The 14,165-nt window shown below is 42.0% G+C and overlaps 1 protein-coding gene across 3 annotated transcripts in view; it reads right to left on the reverse strand.

Moving 5' to 3' along the window:
* Positions 1–10,177: 10,177 nt before the first annotated feature.
* Positions 10,178–14,165, reverse strand: part of XRCC4 (X-ray repair cross complementing 4) — a 105,553-nt gene continuing 101,565 nt past the window's right edge. For all 3 annotated transcript variants that reach the window (XM_083357256.1, XM_083357255.1, XM_083357257.1), the window contains exon 8: positions 10,178–12,743. In XM_083357256.1, coding sequence (XP_083213382.1) covers positions 12,638–12,743 — 106 coding nt within the window. In that variant the 3' untranslated portion in view covers positions 10,178–12,637. The remainder of the gene's footprint in view (positions 12,744–14,165) is intronic.

The raw sequence follows: 14,165 nt of genomic DNA on the forward strand, positions 1-14,165 counted from the left end.
GGTTAAAGGTAAATTGCAGTCATTCCAATCATTTAGTGTAACTTATATAATAAATTGTCTTTGGAGCCTGATTAGATTCACTCTGTGTATATATGTGTATGTGTATGCCTGTTCGTATGTATGTATGTATGTATGTGTGTGTATATATATATCCGGAGCGCCCACAGAGATCCTTCTCTGTGGGCGCTCCGGAGCTGTGGAATCAGCTACCGGTAGAGCTCCGGATGGCGCCCGATCTTCGCTCCTTTCGTCGCGACCTCAAGACCTTTCTGTTTGTACAAGCCGGCCTAGCCTGATGGGGATTGGTGGAGTTTTTTTATTTTTGGTGGTTTAGTTTTTAACTTGGTGTTTTAGAATTCTATTTTAACTGTTTTAATATGGGCAACTATTTAATCTCTTTTTAACGTTTGTATTTAGTATTTTATTCTGCCCTGTGAACCGCCCTGAGTCCTCAGGGAGAAGGGCGGTATACAAATATTATTAAATTAAATTAAATTAAATTATATATATATATATATATATATATATATATATATATATATATATATATATATATATATATATATATATAGAGAGAGAGAGAGAGAGAGAGAGAGAGAGAGAGAGAGAGAGAGAGAGAGAGAGAGAGAGAGAGAGAGAGAGAGAGAGAGAGAGAGAGAGAGAGAGAAATATGTATGGCCACAGCATAATGTTGATAAGCCAATCCAGTTTGTTTATTTCACAGGACAACAAAGATTTTGCTTCCTGAACACTTTTGGGTATATGATATAGATTTTTTGCTGCTAATCACAAAAATAACCTGTTATTTAACCTATCACATACCATTTTATAGAAATCTGTTTTTGCAATTTCTTCTTATATATATTTTAAATTTATTAATTTTCACTTGCTTGCTTATAAGTTGTGTTGTGTGTGTCTATGGGAGTGTAGCTCATGTATGTCCAGGTATGCACTTAGCACATATTGCATAATGTTTATGGAACTGGTACAGTTTGGGCAGTGGTGGGATTCAGTCAGTTTGCACCAGTTTGGCAGAACCAGTAGCTAATTTTTTGTTGCCCAGTCCAGAATGGACTTCTGGAAGAACTGGTTGTTCGCATATTTGAATCCCACCACTGAGTTTGGGCATTCTAGGCATGGTTAGGCTGGATGGATGCTATTTGGAAAGGCTATAAGTGTAGTTTGCATACACAGATGCTGCTCAGTTTGTTGATATCAATTTTCTTGTATTTTGCTGTGATTGTTCAAGGCATAGCACTGTCTATGTACATGTAATAAGTTAACAAGTAAGCCTGTTATAGACTTGCTATTGGACAACTAGTAGCAGCAGAAATGTCTCATCAATGTCAGAACAGCCATGATATGTTCTGCTACATTTGTGGCAAATACACGCTGAAGCCTCAAAGACAAACCACGACTGGACTTGTTAAGAAAGCACACAAACTGTAACTTGGTTATATGATGGGTGATCAAGACAAGGTCAGGGCTCCTCACATTCATTGTACAAGAGGTGCTGTTGACCTTAGATCTTGGCTTAGAGGAACTCAGAAATCAATGCTGTTTGCTGTTCTGATGATTTGGCAAGAACAGAATAATTATATCTGTTACTTCTGTCTGATTAATGTCACTAGTTTCTCCGCTGTAAGTAAGAAATCAATTAAATACCCCAATCTGCCTTCAGCCATGAGACCAGTGTCACATAATGACAATCTGCCAGTACTGAAACCACCAAAGAAACAGAGCTTAGATGAAACAGACTAAAATGCTGCAATGCACCAGCCAGGAACAGACAGTGACAACGATCTGGATTTTGAACTGTGTTTGTCTAATGCGGGGCTTTTCAACCTTTTCACCCATTGTACCACTTTTAGGATATAGCATCATCTGAGTACCACCAGTCGCCTAGCGAGGTGTCAAAAACTTGATGACCAAAAAAAAAAAAGGAAAAAAGTGATGAAGTACAGGTAGTCCTCGACTTACAACAGTTCACTTAGTGACTGTTTGAAGTTACAATGGCACTGAAAAAGTGCCCCCCCAAGCCACAGCTGAGCAAGACACCTGCCTGCCTGTCCGGGGGGGTGGGGTGGAGGGTGTTTGGCTTTTATTCCCCCCCCCATCTGCTGGGTGGTTGCAGCAGATTTTGGTCACTTCACATGACCCTGGGGCACTGTGACCGTCATAAATGTGAATCAGTTGCCAAGCATCTGAATGTAAATCACAAGACCCTGGAGATGCTGCAACGTTCCAGCTGACCGGTGCTTCTTCTGGGCTCAGAAGCGCCAGGATCAGCGCCGAGCTCCAGCTGGATCCTGGCGCTGATCCTGGCACTTCCACTGAGCCCTGACAACCCTGCAGCTCCAGCCATCTCTTGCTCAGGCTTGTGCGGTGCTGCCACTGGTTCAGCTCATTCCCCTCCCCCGTTACCACTTTTCTAGGATGGTTGAGTACCACCTGCCAGGTGCCAATGTACCACAGGTGGTACCTGTACCACTGGTTGAAAAGCCCTGGTCTAATGAGCCTCATCTCACAACACAGTCATAATTAAACTACCTGATCAGGGATTTAGGTTTGTTAAAATCAAGTGCAGAATTATTGGGTTCAAGATTGCCAGGATGGTATTTGCTATCACTAGGTACAAAAATTTCAGTCTTTTGAAGTCATCATGATGATTTAATAAATTTCTTTGCACAGGTTTAATAAATTTCTTGCAAGAGCCTTGGTGGAGCAGTGGGCTAATGCCTCCTTAACTAACACCAGCTGCCTGCAATTAGTGCAGGTTCGCATCCCACCAGGCTCAAGGTTGACTCAGCCTTCCATCCTTCTGAGGTAGGTAAAATGAGGACCCAGATTGTTGGGGGCAATAAGCTGACTTTGTAATAATGCTGCTTGGGGGGAGGGCGAAAGCCCTAATAAGCAGGCATATATATATAGAATGAAGGCTATTGCTAAGCACATTGATTTGTGCTTTAATTTGTGCTTTAAATTGCACGGGGGGAGGCTCAGCTAATCTCAATGTACACATGTTGTACTTTGACAATAAAGGTTTATTTATTATTTATTTATTTATTTTGTAAGCCGCCCTGAGTCTTCGGAGAAGGGCGGGATATAAATGGAATTAAAAAAAAAAGGTTGACAACCTCATTTTCTGAACTGACATTGACCACTTGTTCACAGCTTTCGGTTGTCAGTATAACCTATTAGAATGGTGTGTCTTTATTGATTCATCAGTGTTAAGCCTCAAGGCTGTCTTGTTAAGACAATAGCAGTGTTTGCCCTTAGTATCTGTTGGCTATGCTGCACACATGAAAGAAACATATGAAACATGTAACTTTGTTAAAACACATCCAGTACACCAAGTACAATTGGAATATTGGAGGAGATCTAAAAGTAATGACTCTTCTGTTTGGAATGCAGCTCAGATATACTAAGTAGTGTTGTTACATATGCAAATGGGACTGCAGTGCAAGAGAGTCCACGTTACATTAAAAAGAAATGGCCACCCTGAAAGAATTTGGTTCCAGGGCAGAAGAAAAGTGGCACATGAACCACTAGTTGACTCAGTAAAGATATTTTTGCCTCTGCTTCACATAAAACCTGCAGTGATGAACAATGTTATGAACACAGAAGGTGAATGTTTTTGTCACTTGAGACAGACATTTCTGAAGATTCATTTTCTGCATTCCCACTTGGATTTGTTTCCCAAAATCTAGATAAAAGGTTTCATCAAGTTATTGCCAGAATGGAAAAAAACACAGTATCAGGGCAACTGGAATTCATTGATGCTGGCTAACTGTTTTGGACACTGCAACAAGAGGCACGGAGCACTGAATACAAACAGAAATTAACCCTGAACACTTTTATCCCTGTTGAACCCATGCATAGTCAGAAACATTAACTGATTAAATATATTATACCCATTAAAAGTTAATTTCATATTTCTTAAGATTCCTACATGATACAGGTAGGTATCCTGAAATTATATGGAGGACTACCCCAAAGTCACCCACTCAGTCTTTCATGCCTGAAAGAAGACTAGAACTCACAGTATCCCAGTTTCTAGCTTTCATGAACTTAACAGCATTCACTCCCAAGTAACACCATTTAGATTGAGTATATAATTCTGAGAAGTAAATAAATTATAGAATACAAATCTAACCTTTCTGTGTTACGTTATATATACATATAACACTGGGGGTATAACTATAGGGTTTGTCATATTCTTTCATTCTAAAATTTACTAGTACAACACCGGCAGGTCATGGAGAAAACCTACATTAGGAGCTAATGCTTGAGAAAAACTGGAAGATCTAGGTAGCTTTTCCCAACCTGCTATCCTTCAGACCCCCAAAGAGTATTTATGCTGATTTTCAACAGGAAAAAGATTAATGGTCCCATGACATCTAAGAAAAATATTATTGCAAAGAATCTGATTTATTGTGGCAAATACATTTGAAGGCAATAAACTACTTTCCTGCCATTTCTTCTTCCTGTTACAAGAGTTGTCCCAATGTGGTACAAGCCAGATACATTGAACTATTATTCCACTGATGACTTTGCTGTCTGAAAATGATGAGAGCTTCAATCTCAAACAGCTGAAGGTTAGAGGAAGGCCGATCTTCAACATTTATTTATTTATTTATTTATTTATTAGTTTTTATAAACCGCCCTTCTCCCGAGGGACTCGGGGCGGTGTACAGAGGAAGGGAAGGTATACAGACCGAACAATAAAATAATAAGAAACACTAATGCACACAAACTGGGACCCCAATTAACGCTATCATGCCAGGCCAGCCTGCTGGAACAAAAAAGTTTTTAAGTCGCGACGGAAGGTACGGAGGTCAGGGGCCATCCGGATTTCGGTAGGTAAGGTGTTCCAGAGGGCTGGCGCACCCACTGAGAATGCCCTCCCCCTGGGGGCCACCAGCCGACATTCCTTGAGCGGTGGCACCCTGAGGAGGCCCTCTCTGTGGGAGCGCACAGGACGGTGGGGTGCTGACATCGGCAGAAGGTGCTCCCGTAGGTAGTCCGGACCCATGCCATGTAGGGCTTTGAATGTCATTGTTAGCACCTTGAACTTCACACGGAAGGCAACCGGAAGCCAGTGCAGCGCACGGAGGAGAGGTGTGATATGGGAGTATCGGGAGGCTCCCAAGAGTGTCCGTGCCGCCGCACTTTGCACCAGTTGAAGCTTCCGAGTGGATCTCAAGGGCAGCCCCATGTAGAGAGCGTTACAATAGTCTAGGCGAGATGTCACAAGGGCATGGGTGACTGTACGTAAGGAATCCAGGTCTAGATAAGGCCGTAGTTGGCGAACTAGTCGAACCCGGGAGAAGGCCCCCTTGGTCACAGCTCCAATGTGGTCTTCCAGGGAGAGCTGCGAGTCTAGGAGGACACCCAGGTTGCGGGCCCTATCAGCCGGGGGAAGTAACTTGTCCCCAATGTTAAGCAGTGGGACGTTCTGACTCTCCTGGCTTGCCGGTACGTACAGCCATTCAGTCTTGTCCGGGTTCAGTTGAAGCCTGTTTCTCCCCATCCATTCCCGGACCGCTTTCAGGCAGCGGGACATCACGTCTAGGGCATCACTGATATTGTTAGGAGTTGAGATAAAAAGCTGGGTGTCATCAGCATACTGATGGTACCCTACTCCAAAACTGCGAATGATCTCACCCAGCGGTTTCATGTAGATGTTGAACAGGAGAGGCGAGAGGACCGACCCCTGAGGGACTCCGCAAGCGAGAGGCCTCGGGGTCGACCTCTGTCCCCCTGTCAGCACCGACTGCGAGCGACCCTGGAGAAAGGAGGAGAACCAACGTAGAACCGTGCCTCCCACTCCCAGTCCCCTGAGGCGTCGCAGCAAGATACCATGGTCGATGGTATCGAAAGCCGCCGAGAGGTCTAATAAGACTAGGACAGAGGAATGGCCCCTGTCCCGGGCTCTCCAGAGATCATTCATCAGAGCGACCAATGCCGTCTCCGTGCTGTAGCCCGGCCTGAAACCCGATTGGTACGGGTCTAGATAAACCGCTTCATCCAGGATCTGAGGAAGTTGGTGCGCCACCACGCTCTCAACAACCTTCGCAAGGAAGCGAAGATTGGAGACTGGACGAAAGTTATTCAAAGAGGATGGGTCCAAGGTGGGCTTCTTGAGGAGAGGTCTCACCACCGCCTCCTTCAAGGCGGTGGGGAAGTGACCCTCACTCAGAGAAGCAGAGATGACCGCTAGGAACCAGCCTCGTGTCGCCTCTCGAGCTGTATAGGCCAGCCAGGAAGGGCACGGGTCCAGTAAGCATGTGGAGGAGCTCAACCTTCTCATAATCCTGTCCACTTCCTTAGGAGTTACAGGATCAAATTCTTCCCAGATGACGTCGACAAGACTGTCCATGTCTTGTTCTTCCATCTCAGCCCAGTTGGAGTCCAGACCAGTTCGAATCCGAGCGATTTTATCCAGCAGATATTGACCAAATTCCTCGGCTCGACCCTGCAAGGGTTCCTCCCTCACCTCTTGGTTTAATAGGGAGCGAGTCACCCTGAACAAGGCAGCCGGGCGATTATCTGCGGACGCGATGAGGGTGGAAAAGTAGTTGGATTTTGCCACCCTTATCGCAGCGAGATAAGACCTGGTGAGGATTCTTAGTCGCAATCGGTCGGATTCGGATCGACTGGACCTCCAACGGCTCTCTAGGCCCCGTCTCCGACGCTTCATCTCCCGGAGCTCCTCGGTGAACCATGGGGCTCGCTGGGATCTGCGCCGGGTCAGAGGCCGCAAGGGTACAACTCGGTCCAGAGCCTCCGTGGCTGCCTTTTCCCAGGCATCCACTAAGGCTTCTGCCGAGCTGTGAGCAGGGGGTGCATGCGAGTCCCTAAGCGCTGCCTGGAACTTATCAGGGTCCATTAGGCGCCTAGGGCGGTACCATCTGACTGGCACCGTGCACCCACGGTGGGGGGTGGCAAGGGGGAAGTCTAGCCGCAGGAGGTGGTGATCGGTCCATGACAGGGGCGTAATAGTTGTGGCACCCCCACCGACATCATCACGCCACCGTCCAGACAAGAACACCAAGTCTGGGTTGTGGCCTCTCTCATGAGTCGGCCCAGAAATTATTTGCAGCAGGTCCATGGCCGTCATGGAAGCCATGAACTCCCGAGCCAGTTCGGACGATCCTCCCAGGGACGGTAGATTAAAGTCGCCCAAGACCATGAGTCTTGGGAATTCAACCACCAACCCTGAGAGGACATCGAGTAGCTCGGGTAGGGCCGCCGCTGCACGATTAGGTGGTAGGTACGCCAGCAGCAGACCCAACTGCGCCCCTGGGCCGAATCTCAGTAGGAGAGACTCACACCCGACCATCTGAGGGACGGTGGTCTCTCGCGGGCTAAGGGATTCCCTGATGATAACTGCCACTCCCCCGCCCCTCCCATGAGCCCGGGGCTGGTGCAGTACCTGGAAACCTGGCGGGCAGAGGTCTACCAGAGGAACACCCCCCTCTGGGCCCAGCCAGGTTTCCGTGATGCAGGCCAGGTCCGCATGCTCACTCTCCACTAGGTCACGAATGAGGTGAGCTTTGTTAGCTGCGGACCTTGCATTCAGGTAGACCAGCCTTAGCATGGGAGGGTGCGCACCTTTGCTCCCGGGTCCTCCGGGGGAGAACAGAGGGTCGGAGCGTCTCACCGCCTGTACAGAGCGGAGATGACACTCCCGGTGACGATACGGCCCTCTGTCTGTGCACCTTCTGCCATTCCCCACCATCCTAGGGATGGGACGTTTGTCAGTACGCCACTGGGTGTTATCGGCGACTGGTCCTCGTTGTACGCCGTCGCGAACGGCCGTGGGCCTGGCATGCGTTATGGTGGCTGGAAGGCGTGCCTTTCCCGCACAACCATAGTCTCCTCCCTCCCCCCTCCCTAACCCCACAAAAAACTTAACTAAGAACTTAATCAGGGGCCTCTTGTTGGGCTTATGCTGGAGGCCCCTGACCCTGCCTGGCCATCTCTCAGAGGCCCAGTGGTTGGGTCCGTCATCAAGATTGGATGTGATGCAGGCGGGTCGCACCCAGGAGAGTGGGGAACCCCTGAGGGCGTGCAGTTACGATTCTTGCATACGCACTTGAATATGTCTAGACACACAACCTATGATTTCATAACTAGTAGCATCCTCTCTTTGTCAATAGCTATACAGTAGTTAAGGAACTCCATGATGCATCATTTGGCACAGTAACTTTTCCTGCTGAAAGTATCCAGATTCTGGAGCTTATCTTCTCTGCTGCTTCCCATGCAGTGTTCATTTTTCCACGATAGAGTGAAAGGGGAATCACTGTGTTGCTAATGTTGCTAGGCGACTCCAGCAGTCATCACCAAACACCCAGTGCTTAACAACAGAAAGTTTAATGGCACCAGAACATAAAGTTTCTTGGAACCGTCTTTTTAATTCTAGAAATGAAACAACTACTTAAGGTCAAGAAAAACATTCTGGCTTGTATCATTACAATGGGTTATTCACAGATTCAAGAGTTTTGTTCTAATTTTTAAATTTCTTTCACTCATTTTGAATGAATTAACATCTGTGTCTGAGATTATTTAGAAAAATAATTTCTTTTCAATTTCCAGAAAAGTATTATGTATGGTAGTTGGTCAAATTCAGTGTTCAAAAACATGTAGATCCAGGTTTCTCCCCAAGGGTGTATTCAAGATTGCAGAGAACATGTTTCTGCAATGCATTTTAAAATTTAAAGCTTGTAGTCCAATCATGCCTGGAAATTCTGAAATCAAATGCTAGTGCAATCTCTCTCAAGAAGTATCCCAGAAATGTTTTGGGACAACTCCCAGAATTCCTAATCCTAGAACAGATTGGTTGGAAAGCTACAGGAATCTGGAGGACACTACACTGACAGAGGTTGATGTAGCTATTGTTTGTGGAATTTATTTATTTATTCAATTTCTATAGCTTCCTATCTCAAATTGACTCTGGGTGGCAAACAATATCACAATAATTAAAACCATAAAAGCACAAAAACAATTGCAAATTGTACACATTGGCAACTGAAAATAATTTATTTATTCCATTTCTATAGAATAATGATTGAGACAGAACTCAATCCATATATGATGGAGGTATTTTAAGCAGGAAACCATGGGCAGTGGACAGTCTTAACTGTGGAGTGCTGTCACTATGAAAAAACATATTATCAGTTTGAAATTCTTGCATTTTATCGCAGATAATTATGGCAATCTAAGATGATTTTATTACACAAATATGCTGGCAGTACCTCTCTGTGAAAAGATGAGAACATGCACTAAATTACACATACATAAATGACATTCAGAACTATTATGATAAGGTCCACATGTACTGCCCAAGTCAATTGCCCAAGCATTGGTGGAAGCAAGGCACTTAGCTCAGATGATTAGTTGATATGAACCTAATTCCACTCATTAGTACTTGGTATAGTAACCCAATGCTAGATTCATGGATTTATCAATGGTTGCTGTTTTATATTTAGTTTGGTTTGGTTTGGTATGAGATTTCATTATTGATCGCCATCTTGGGAAAACTTCAGAATCTCAAAGTAAGAAAGCATTCTCTGCAAACCTTAACACAGCTACTAAGAAGATACTAAAAATATGACTTATAGCTTCTCTAGTTCCTCCTCCTTCTGAAACTGGGCAGCACTTTAGAGTGCCCTGCTAGTTGGATCCAATTACCCTTGACCTGTAATCTACCAGATTAGAATTCTAGAAGTGGGGTAATTACCTCTTTACTACTAGTTGGAGTTTATGTTTCATAATAAAACAGTAACATCTCTGATTAAATAATGCTTTTTTCAGTCTTATATTGTTAGAATACCACATCTGTATGTAGCACAATAAAAAGTCCCATTTGTAGCTAAAATTCTTTAAACCATAGCTGTTTTCTTGGAAACACGTTAAAATCATGTGATCAAGCCAGTTCTCTTAAAAGAAAACTGGAGGCCAGTTCCTTTTCTTTTTTCATATACACAGGATCATCTTTTTTCCATGCTCCAGATAGGCAATAATAATAGCCAAATAGCTGACCGTCCTTGCTACTTGTCTAAACTACTTTTTCTTCCAAGAAACTTTTGAGGACAATTATAGGAAGCAGGGGTTATTTTCATACTGTCCTGTCCATAAAAAACAATGTGTTTGCAGACAATATTTTGTTCTCATGGATGGTTCTTTCAAAGTAACTGCTTTCTGCATTCCAGACATTTTTAAAAACTAGCTTGCTCCATTGAGGACTATCTTCAGGTTACCATTAAACCGAAGCTAATTGTTAAAACTGTATTTTAATTGTCTTGAAAGAAAAGATCATACAAGCTTAGTTGGGGGGAGAGAAGAAAGGACATTCAAGGCTTACAGGACAAAAAAAAAAGAACAACACAAAAGTTTTGTCCAACGGAAGGTACATCATGTTCAGTAGGCATAACCAGAATCATATACAGAACAGAGTATTCAGGTCCCCTCTAATTAGAAAATACTAAAATGATCTAAAATTACTTCTTATAGTACTTTGTATAAATGCTTAACACTAATTTCTATAGTAGAACACTTGAACTAACACCCTGTGGTTGTTTTTATATGAAAGGTTAAGGCAATTTTTCAAAGGTCACCTACATTGTAAAAGTAGTTGGAAAGCAAGCAAATAAATACCCTTCAGACTGATATAACAAATTAAATTTAAGCTCACAGACTAAAACATAGGCTCAATTCTGTAGCAATCTGGATTCTAATGGCTTCCCACATGCTTTTGATTTCTAATTTGGCATGTGTTCCTAGTGATTTCTGTAACAAAGTGTGTTGACATCAAATGTTATGGGTGTGATGTCATCATTGCTCAATTGTCCCAATTACATGCATGGGCTATGAGTACAGGTAGCTCTCAATTAGGTAGTCAGGACTGGACGTTCTGTTGCTAAACAACATGGTTGTAAAGTGTGATGACACATGACTATACCATCTTAATGATGGCAGTTCAGCAATTTCAGTTGTTGTAGGATCCAATCTGGGTCGGTCACCGGGACCAGATATTTAGTCTTCCAAGCTTTCGGACTCATGCCGGAGCCCATCCTCAGGGAACCTCTCTCTCACCAGAATGAAAGATCTTGGGTCATGTACATTGCCTTCATTACTAAATTTCAGTTGTAGCCTTTAGGCAAATCCCACATGGTCATTTGTTGTAGCATCATGTGATTGCCCTGGACAATCTCTTACCAGCTTTCCCATTGACTTCATTTGTCAGAAGCTGGTAGTGAAGGTTGCAAATGGACAGCACATGACATTGACAAGAGGCAACTTTCATAATTGTGAGCTAGTTACTGCTAAGTGTCTAAATCAAAACCATGCAGAGATGCTGCAATGCAACTTCAAGGACTAGCCATAAGTCTCATTCAGTGTCATTGTCACTTTCAAAGGATGATGAACACATGCCATTAACCAAGATGTAAACTGTATAATTTGCATGATGTTATTAAGCACATGTTGTCATGTGCCTCCCAGGGTCCCAACTGCATACATATGTGCCCATTTTCTTATTCATTAGTTTATAATCCTACTTTTGCTGCAGATCAAGAAAATATACATAGCAGACTTTCATCAATTCTTTTTTTAAAAATCCATAACAATCCTGTGAAGTTAGTTTGGTGACAGATGGCAGCTGGTCCAATGCTGTCGAGAAGTGATATTTGATAGCTGAGAACAGAACAGGAATATTATCAATCTCAATTTTCAACCTTAACAATTACTCTATTACCATAAGCTTTTTTCAAAGTTTTGTGCAGACTTTCCCCAATCTCCTAGATTTAAAACTGGCAGAATTCCCTCATTGGTTGAGAGTTCTGGGAGTTTTAATTCAATATACCCAGGCATAAGACTGGGGACAAAATGGCATATTATGGCAATTACTGAATTGTTCAATTATTTATCTATAAGAATTCTCCAATTCAAAATGTAAAACAATGTAGAACAGATTGCCTTATCTGTAAAATGTCCGAGAAACCCTTGCTTTTGATATTCCAAGAGTGCTGGTAGAAGTTGTGGGTCACTGCTTTTGTTCTCAAAACAAGGGTTGCTAGGGACCATTACTCAGAAGGAAATGGAGTAAAGGCCGAAAATAACATTGCAGCAGAAGACTTCATTTTGGACATTTAAAAGCGATGATCAAACAGAAAGTAAACATTTGTCTAACGGATAAGACACTGTATCTATTCTCAATTTGGGAAATATATTTTTGTTACTCATAAAACCACTATAGAGATTTCAAGACACCTTTCTGCCTGAAGCCATGACTCGCAGCCTTTCATCTTTCTTCCCAGTTTTTATTGTTGCCATTTTGATGGTCTACTAATTGTCCTTCCTAATCCTGAGGATAGATTAACTTTTCTCATTCACATCAACTGGAGGCAGATAAACATCTTGAAATCTATAACACCTTGAATGGAAAATGTTAGTGACTGTTAGTGAATCATGGGTACAACCTTTATTAGCAAATGAAAAAACAGTAGTTGAATATTATTTTACAGTACAAATAACTCCCTCCACTACTGCATGTAAAATAATTTCTTTGGAAGGGATAATTGGCTGCATTTTTAGCAACTTGTAGTGAAATTGTAACTTTCTTCCAGAAAAGTCAGATATCATCAAACAGATCTTCCGGGTCATCTGTGCTTTTCTCTTCCTCTGCCCTTTTCAAGGTCAGTTGCCTCTCCGTAGATTTTGATAGAGTGGGATGTAGTCTAAAGTTCAAGACATAGGAAATAAATTTATGTTTGTCACATTATAAAATTAATTAAAATTATAAAATTGCATGCAGGCACAACACTGCAAAACACTATCTTGTAATATTCTCTATGGAATCTTGATTCAGATTTGGGAGAGAAAGAATATTTTTCAAAGATGTTTGTGGCTTGCTCCTCTGTGTTAAAGCAAAAACAACATTTAAATTATAGAACTGGATAGTGTCACCTTTGCATTTATTATATTGTCTTAATTCCAAATATATATAAAATAATGATTCAAGCAATGAAGTAAGTGGTAATATGGAGGAGTTTTAAACTTTCTCGTATGCAATTTATAACATTTTCAACTGTTTTGACAATACAGAATAAATCACATTTCAAGTTCCTGGGCTTTATATTCTGTATATCCAGTAAGTGGTTCTTTTCTTTTTTAAAAAAAGGTACCCAGATATTAAAAATTTTGTGTATCCCATCTTAGCAGATGGTAGCACCTAGTCATTCTTAGCTGATTTTAAAACAAGGTCAGACCTGGACAGACAACCAGAAAAGTGCTGCAGGATAAACAGGAAAGTTCCAAAAATCTTATAAGGTGGACATGGCAAAATAATTTCATGTTGCTGCCAAAGAATGCTACATAGTCATTTCCACATGGTCAATAGTAGTCAAACTCAACAGAAGAAGTCTTGGTCTTTGTAATTTAAGTATTATGAAAAACATTTGGATTGTTTGGAAATTCCTCTGATTTATGTTCAGCTTAATACATCAATTCCAGGAGAATAGCTACAGAGAAGCACAGAAATGTTCTGGGTCTACTTTCAACTCTGAAAGTATATGAGTTTCTTGAAGAAATTTCCTCCTGTTCTCTTACAATGTTTTTTTCTGTTTAAAACTGAACTAAATATGATGAAATAACATGGGAGAATAACTAGTGGATTCCTAGTTCTTTAATATAGTCCCTAATATTTTCAATTGATTATACTGATAATCAATTATACTCAGCAAAATTAAAGAACTAGAGGTCACCACATCTGCATAACAAAATCCATTCCTATTACTGTGCAAAGATCACTACTCTTACAAATACAAGATAATATACCCTCACCATCATATTTTTCAGTCACCCAATAATGCATTAATTCTTCAATATTTGGCTTTAAAAACCAAGTAATGGTTTTGCACCATACAAGAAAATAATTAACTCATTGAGCTGAATTGTTAAGGATCAACATTTGAAATATAATTACAAATCGGAGATTACATCCAGAGTGACTTTTAATATTGTTTTGCTTTTAACATTTTTATCACAGAAAAAGGAAATCTGCCTTGAGAAACATTTACAACATTTGAAAAGAAACAAAGAAAAACTTATACAACATACAATATATAACAGATTGGTAAACCAGAATGATATTACTCCTG

This window comes from Vipera ursinii (assembly GCF_947247035.1).
Source record: "Vipera ursinii genome assembly, chromosome: 2".
Lineage (NCBI taxonomy): Eukaryota > Metazoa > Chordata > Lepidosauria > Squamata > Viperidae > Vipera > Vipera ursinii.